The sequence below is a fragment of the Squalius cephalus genome (assembly GCF_949319135.1).
Source record: "Squalius cephalus genome assembly, chromosome: 5".
NCBI classification, from domain to species: Eukaryota; Metazoa; Chordata; class Actinopteri; order Cypriniformes; family Leuciscidae; genus Squalius; species Squalius cephalus.
The window spans coordinates 4,168,812-4,177,162 of NC_137126.1; the positions used below are offsets into that span (position 1 = coordinate 4,168,812).

Genomic DNA, 8,351 nt, shown 5'->3' on the forward strand with positions numbered 1-8,351 from the left:
CAGGTCTGTTAATTAAAGACAAAACGTGCAGAGCTATACAACCTGAGGGTTTTTTGCACAATTTTAAAGAACACTTTATACTAAAAAAAAAAAGTAGCCTATGAGAAATGTCTTAAATGATTGCATGATACTTTCAAGTTTAACAGGTTACAAGTTTAAACAAGCTGTTTAATTCGAGTATTAAAAAATAAATTTAAACAAAATCCATGATGAGAAACCCTATGAAGCTCCTGACATAACTATAGTGACTATGGCTATCAAGCAAGATTTAGAGTGAATTTAGGTTTTATATAATGCTGTGATCTACCTTTATTCCTGAGCAAGCTATTGTATATTTAATTTTTGATATATCAAGCATGCACAATGTTAATATGCCCATGGCGTATCGAAAATATATTTAGGCTATTTAGTGATTGCTGCATAACAGACAATAAACTCATAGGCCTACTACTAGACAACTGCAAGTTTCCTTATTTAGTGTGTGTGTTGCTGGACATTACGTGTTCCAAACATTCCATTTTGGTTGTGGGAACGTTGATTTGAAATTTCCTAAAAACATGGAAATGTCCAGTTTGCTTAACGTTGCTGGAACGTTATCTTAAGGTTAGCATAATGTTGCTGGAACGTTCTTTCCCCAAACATTTCTATTAATAATACAACATTCAAAGAACGTTTATTAGGAACATTCCAAGAACATTAAAATGTCCACTTTCATGTTAAAATTTTTTTTTAAGGTTAGAATAATGTTTCTGCACACCATTCTTTCAACTTTTTTATTAACACAACCATGTGAATTATAAGTGCAGACTTTTACAGCAAATCACAAAGTTTCAAGTTTCCTTATTTAGTGTGGCTCACTATCGCCTTGATCGCAGTTAACCAGGTCAATATTATATTCACTAGTCTCTGAACTCTAGCTAAAAGTGCCAATATCAAATCACGATTGGTAGCATGACAATAAAGTTGAACCCTTGTATAAAAAAGCCGTGTTAGCAGTGTTGTGTGTTTCGCTCCTCCCTGCGCGTGCTCGAGTCACTGCATGAGGAGATCTGCACTGACTCAGATTTAGCTTCACTTTGGACTGAAGGATGTTTTACGAGGAATCTTTTCTTTCTAAAAAGAGCAAAGGTTTTTAAAAAAGGTAAGCTAATATTGCATGTTAATATTTGTTTTTTTCTTCAAATTTTGGGAAATACTGTGAAAAGAGCAATATGTTTATGAAATTGTAGACTCTTCTGTATGATGCATTTAGGTCTATTTGGTAATTTGACTGTTTAATGTGCACAAATTTTAAGTAAAATTAATTTTAAGTTGCAGTTGTTACAGTGCAATAACACATCTAAATATAGGGTTAGGGGATCATTTTGGGCTAACACTTTATTTTAAAGTGTCCTTGTTTACATTGCATGTAATAACTAACAGTAGATCATAAATAATTCCGATCAACAATCTCTAATCCTATAGTAAGTACATGTTGTTAACTAATATTAATCAGTAAATTAACTATAGCTACACTGTCATAAGGACACCTTAACATAAAGTGTGACTGATTTAGGGGTTAGCTGTTTGTAATTATGCATAATTTTCTGTTAATACTATAGTAACATGTAGCTGTCACAAATAAAATAGTGCTACCAAAATGACTTCTTAAAAAGGATTAATCAGTCTTTAAATTGTTATCTAATAAATATATCTAAAAATCATTGAAACACAATACATTTACTTGAAATATGAAGATATTGAGACCTGTTTTCATATAATGTAACTTTAATACGACTGGAGTTTTTTCGTACTACACTGGCAGATTTTTGCTCTGTATTATCTTTGTTTAACTGGTAAATGATAGTATATAATCTTATTAAAGATTATACTCATTAGTTATCATGATGATATGGAAGACTGTACACGATATGATCTCACTGTGCACGTTTGCTCGAACATTGATATTGGAAGCCAATTGAAATGTACATGTGTACACTATATGAACACCAAGTTAAGTAAACTTAGCAATTGAAGTACACTATGTGAACAACAAGCTGTTTAAATACATTATACGAACACCATGCTAAGTGAACTTAATTCTTTAAGTACACTATATGAACATCAAGTGAACTTGCTGTATGTCTTTAAGTACACTATTTTGGACACCCAGTTAAAGTGAACTTGCTGTATGTCTTTAAGTACACTATATGAACATCAAGTGAACTTGCTGTATGTCTATAAGTACACTATATGAACATCAAGTTAAGTGAACTTGCTGTATGTCTTTAAGTACACTAAATGGACACCAAGTTAAGTGAACATGGCATTTTAAGTAGAGTCTCCATGAGCACCAAGCTAAGTGAACTTAAGTAGTCTACATGTTATCATTTCAATGCAATTGAACTAAAAACCATGTTCATGTAAATAGCACAAAACCCTGAGATAACCTGTGTAATTGTGCTCTGTTTACGTTATGTGCAAATAGTATAATGAACATGAACGCTTTTACTCAGAAAATGAACCTGAATATGTTTTGCATTTCAGGTTATTACTAGCATGCGCATCTCTATCTAATGGCAGAAAGTAACAGGACCAGCGAGGCTCCAGAACTCATCTTGTGCAGTAATCAAGCAAAGATTCATGATTGTAACCAATCAGATCCCATGAGATCTGAAAGCCCAGTGCCGCTGATGGACGCCTGGCTGGTCCCAGTGTTCTTCACCCTTATTATGTGTGTAGGCTTGGTGGGGAACTTCTTGGTCATCTATGTCGTCGTCAAAAACCAGCAGATGAAAACGGTCACGAACCTCTACATAGGTATAAAAGCTTTGTTTCTCAGAATATCATGTACAGTGATTATCACATGGTTTTAATAAACTCTTTTTCTCTTCAGTTAATCTTGCAACCACGGATATACTTTTCCTGGTTTGTTGTGTTCCTTTCACTGCCACTTTATACACTCTTCCTAGCTGGATATTTGGAGACTTCATGTGTCGGCTGGTCAATTATCTGCAACAGGTGAGAGCGTTTTTACTCTGTATCATCTTTCTATGTAGGAGAGAGGAAAAATGTCATGTATGAAATGCCATATTGTACATAAAGATCAATAATATTATTCATTACATGAGCAGAAATCTGGGCAAAATGCATTTATAACTGAATATGATGAATGGCTATCTAAACTGTTCTAGGCTAAACCCTACAGTAAATGCTGAATGTGTAATGTAGTTGTGTGTCTGACTGAACTCAGGTGACGGCACAGGCGACCTGCATCACTTTATCAGCAATGAGTGTGGATCGCTTTTATGTGACCGTCTACCCGCTGCAGTCTCTCCATCACCGAACACCACAGATGGCTCTGACTGTATGCACCACTATATGGATATGTATGAAAATCATTCCAATCAGTTTAAGTACAATCCCATATTAATCACTATTGATTTTTTTATCTTATTGTAGTTACACATTCATAAAAATAAAGGGGTAACACTTTACAATAAGGTGCATTAGTTAACATTAGTTAATGTATTAACTTACCTGAACTAACCATGAGCGATCCATTTGTTACAGTATTCATTAATCTTTGTTAATGTTAATAAAAATACAGCTGTTCATTGTTTGTTCATGGTAGTTTACAGTGCATTAAAGGGATAGTTCACTTTGAAATTAAATTTTGGTATGTTTTAGCTTACCTGAAGGGCATCCAAGATGTAGGTGTCTTTTTTTCCGCAGTAGTTTCAATTTTGATATTTTTAGGTCAAACCGTTCTTGTCTGTCAGTCATTTAATGCAGGTCTATGGTCACTGTCTCAAAGAGCATGCACAAGTCCAAATTAAAACAATTCCCCATCGTCCAAATTAAACAATTCCCCATCGTAAGTACACATTGATGGCCTAAGACACGAAACGAGCGGTTTGTGTGAGAAAACGAACAGTATTTATATCGTTTTTTAACTCTTGTACACAGCCACGTCCAAGTGATCTGAGGGCGCGAGCGCTTCCTGCTGTGTGACGTGTGCGCAGACTGGTGCATAGATATATATACACTAGATGTCGCCTCAGCTACGGCAGTTCATTGGAACGAATGTCTTTAAGGTGACATCTAGTGTATATATATCTATGCACCAGTCTGCGTACACGTCACACAGCAGGAAGCGCTCGCGCCCTCAGATCACTTGGACGTGGCTGTGTACAAGAGTTAAAAAACGATATAAATACTGTTCGTTTTCTCACACAAACCGCTCGTTTCGTGTCTTAGGCCATCAATGTGTACTTATGATGGGGAATTGTTTTAATTTGGACTCTGTGCATGCTCTTTGAGACAGTGACCACAGAACTGCATTATCTGACTGAGAGACAAGAACGGTTTGACCTAAAAATATAAAAATTGAAACTACTGCGGAAAAAAAGACACCTACATCTTGGATGCCCTTCAGGTAAGCTAAAACATACCAAAATTTAATTTCAAAGTGAACTATCCCTTTAACTAATGTTAACAAGATTTTGATGAAGTATTTGTAAATATTGAAATTAACATTAATAAATGCTGTATAAGTGCAGTTCATTATTAGTTCATGTTAACTAATGTACTTAACTAATGAACAGTGATTCCCCAGTGATCATTTCTTTAATGAACCATTTTTTTTCTTAGTATGAAGAACATTTTAATTATCAAAAGAACCTTTTCTGCAATGGAATGGAGGTTCTGTGAATGTTAAAAGTTCTTTATAGAACCATCAATTCCAATAAAGAAGCTTTATTTTCTTAGACTCTATGCTAAAGGTGACTAGCTGGAATACTTTATTGTAATTTCTTGGAGTTTATTTCTTGGGGTTATTTTGGTTTGAATGAATGGCTTTTATTTTCATAGTTTTTATTGGCTGTGGTCAAATAAATGATTATATTCATATGTTTTCACACAGTTTCTCTGCTGCTTTCGGTGCCGATCGCGCTGTATCAGCACACAGAGTCTTTGTTCTGGTTCGGTCCGCAGACGTACTGCACCGAGGCCTTTCCTTCTCTCGTTCATAAGAGAGCTTATATTCTTTACTCCTTCTTGGCTGTTTACTTGCTGCCTCTGATCACCATCTGCATGTGTTACACGTTCATGCTCAAACGCATGGGTCAAGCCACGGTGGAACCTGTTCATGGCTGTAACCAGGTACTGGTGCTGGTACATTTCTGCATTAGGGAAGATATTAAGTCACTACATGATCACAAAGTTAATTGAACTTAGCAATTTAAGTTCAGTTTACATTAACACTAAATGAACTTAATTCTGTAAGTACACTATATGAACAACAAGTTAAGTGAACTTAATTCTGTAAGTACACTAATGAACACCAAGTGAACTTAATTCTGTAAGTACATTAATGAACACCAAGTGAAATTAATTATGTAAGTACACTAAATGAACACAGAGTTAAGTGAACTCAGCAATTTTAGTACACTATGAACACAGAGTAAACTTAGCAATTTAAGTAGTCTACAACAAGTAAAGTGAAGTACACTAAATGAACACCAAGTTAAGTGAACTTAATTCTGTAAGTACACTATGTGAACACCTAGTTAAGTGAACTCAGCAATTTTAGTACACTATGAACACAGAGTAAACTTAGCAATTTCAGTCGACATGAGCACCAAGTTAAGTGAACTTAATTCTGTAAGTACACTAATGAACACCAAGTGAAATTAATTCTGTAAGTACACTAAGTGAACTCAGCAATTTTAGTACACTATGAACACAGAGTAAACTTAGCAATTTAAGTAGTCTACATGAACACCAAGTTAAGTGAAGTAAGCTATCTGAACACAGTTACGTAAACTTAATTATGTAAGGACACTATATGAAAGTTAAGTGAACTCAACCATTTTAGCACACTATGAATACAGAGTAAACTTTGCAATTTCAGTCGACATGAGCACCAAATTAAGTGATCTTAATTCTCTAAGTACACTATATGAACAACAAGTTAAGTGAACTTAGCAATTTAAGTTCAGTTTACATTAACACTAAGTGAACTTAATTCTATAAGTACACTATATGAACACCAAGTTAAGTGAAATTAATTCTGTAAGTACACTAAATGAACACCAAGTTAAGTGAACTTAGCAATTTTAGTACACTATGAACACCAAGTAAACTTAACAATTTAAGTAGTCTACATGAAAACCAAGTTAAGTGAACTTAATTCTGTAAGTATGCTATCTGAACACCAAGTTAAGTAAACTTAATTATGTAAGTACACTAAATGAACACAGAGTTCAGTAAACTCAACAATTTTAGTACACTATGAACACTGAGTAAACTTATGAGCACCAAGTTAAGTGAACTTAATTCTGTTAGTACACTAATGAACACCTAGTTAAGTGAACATATCAATTTATGTAGTCTACATGAACATCAAGTTAAGTGAACTTAAATATTCATGTTTTGAGAGACCCAATTACTCAATTAAATTGAGGAAATGAGATTACTCCGTCAATAAAGTGCAGTCAACTTATTAGGGTTTTCAGTATAGAAAATGATATACAGTCAAACCAAAAATGATTCAGACACCAGATATATATTTTTATATTTTTTACTAGTGGGTGCAGGACACTATAGTTAATTTATGTAAGTGAGGATAGCAAAATAAAGTAAACTGTGACATATACCCAAAAATTCTTCATACAGTGACTACCAGTAAAATGTATAAAATTGTGGGACCAAAAATCATCCAGACACTTTGACCTGAGCATGTTTTGCTGAAGTGTTTCTTCTTTAATTGCTAATGAACCTTTTTACATACAGACTGAACAAAATGAAGCATTGCTTGGTAATTTGTTGACCTAAACTGGTATTATCTAATTGCGTAGTTAAATTAAACAGCTGACAGATATTCAACATAATTCATCTGTGAGAGTCTAACAGATGAAATATCAACTGATGTGATAACTAATATTTTATGAACTATAGCAAATAAACTGTGATAATGTGAGAAATGTTGAAGGTGTCTGAATATATGTTGGTTTGACTGTATATAAACCCCTAATGAACCATAATTTGTCTGCTGGTTTTTGTTTTCCAGCTGCAGACTCCAGCAGAACGAGTGGAAGCCGTGCGGACGAGAGTCTCCAGAATGGTGGTTGTAATGGTTTTGCTGTTTATAGTGTGCTGGGGTCCGATTCAGATCCTGATCCTCTTACAAGCGTTCTGTTCTGAGGATGTCAGCCACAGTTATACGCTCTACAAACTCAAGATCTGGGCTCACTGCATGTCCTATTCCAATTCCTCCATAAACCCCGTGATCTACGCCTTCATGGGAGCCAACTTTAGAAAGGCCTTCAGAAGTGTGTTTCCTCTGATCTTCAAAAGGAGCGCACGAACAACCGAGCCCATAACCTATAACAGGGAGATGAACTTTCTTTCATCCCGGCCTCAAAGGATGCTTTGGACAGGTTATGCATAATTATACCTTTTATTGACAAAATCAATGACGCTTTATGAAGAGTTATGGGACTGAAAGGTAAAAGGTAAAGAACCACAATTATGTGATTAGAAGCACATCATTTTTGATTCAACTGGAACAAACAAACAATTCAAATTAAAACAATTATTTCTGAATACACTGATGCTATGGGACTGAATGTATACACTTGGAAAATAAATAGTTGGCTACTTATTACAGAAATAATTCACTTTAAAAGAAGAGACTTGGGATTGAACTGAATGTAATGCTTTACAATGCGTGTTACTTGCAATTAAATGAAAATGTATTAGTTAAAGTTCCTCTGTAGTGAAAATCCAGCTTTTAATGTCGTTTATGATTATGTGGTGTTTTTAATATGCTTTAAGACAAACCATGTGTAAATTCATAAGTCGACAGCATTGCTGAGTATTTTCTCCTTAAAACTGCAGTGAACCAAAGACAGTCTCAAAAACACGCTTTGAAATCGCTGGTGTTTCTGACGTCACAAACTACCCTGTAACCAATCAGATCAATGTGTGATCGTCAACGAGTGGATCTCTGAGCTGAGTGAGTGAGTGGAGGCGGGGCTCATTTGCATATTCATAGAAAACAATCCGAAAACAATTTTTGTAACCATGTAGTCTTCAAGGAAAGAGAATGGTAAAAAAAAACACAAACTGATCCCAATGAATAGAAATCAGATATAAAACGTTAAAATACCATTTTGACTATTTTGATTTGACAGCAGCAACCGAGTGTGTTTCATCATGGATTGATCTGAAAGCATCAACAAAAAGTTTCATACATTCATTCATTCATTTCTATACACACAAAGAACATCAACAAACCTGTGTACAAGCCCTGTGGTTTTATATAGCCTACTCCTGAAATATGAGTGAAGAAAAATCATTAAGATTTT

The 8,351-nt window shown here is 34.7% G+C and overlaps 2 protein-coding genes across 3 annotated transcripts in view; both read left to right on the forward strand.

Moving 5' to 3' along the window:
- The window catches only part of LOC307159054 (dual specificity protein phosphatase 14), a 77,013-nt gene that overhangs the window by 65,166 nt on the left and 3,496 nt on the right, over positions 1–8,351 (forward strand). The gene's annotated exons all lie outside the window — the stretch shown is intronic.
- On the forward strand, positions 2,548–7,481 carry kiss1rb (KISS1 receptor b). Of its 2 annotated transcripts, none has more exons than XM_079872191.1 (5): positions 2,548–2,799; positions 2,876–3,000; positions 3,233–3,368; positions 4,904–5,142; positions 7,052–7,481. In XM_079872191.1, exons 1-5 carry the CDS (start codon positions 2,556–2,558, stop codon positions 7,430–7,432), a joined length of 1,125 nt encoding a protein of 374 aa, XP_079728317.1. In that variant the 5' UTR covers positions 2,548–2,555; the 3' UTR covers positions 7,433–7,481. The 2 variants fall into 2 exon arrangements, with proteins under 2 accessions (XP_079728317.1, XP_079728318.1); XM_079872192.1 differs by lacking the exon at positions 2,548–2,799 and adding an exon at positions 2,813–2,829 and having other exon boundaries at positions 2,952–3,000.

What these genes read in the sequence shown, in the direction of transcription:
- kiss1rb (XM_079872191.1), top strand. Translation starts at nt 2,556, where the DNA reads ATGGCAGAAAGTAACAGGACCAGCGAGGCTCCAGAACTCATCTTGTGC. An exon ending in TGGTCAATTATCTGCAACAG is followed by an intron (nt 3,001 to 3,232) that starts GTGAGAGCGTTT and finishes GACTGAACTCAG; the next exon opens with GTGACGGCACAGGCGACCTG. An exon ending in ATGCACCACTATATGGATAT is followed by an intron (nt 3,369 to 4,903) that starts GTATGAAAATCA and finishes GTTTTCACACAG; the next exon opens with TTTCTCTGCTGCTTTCGGTG.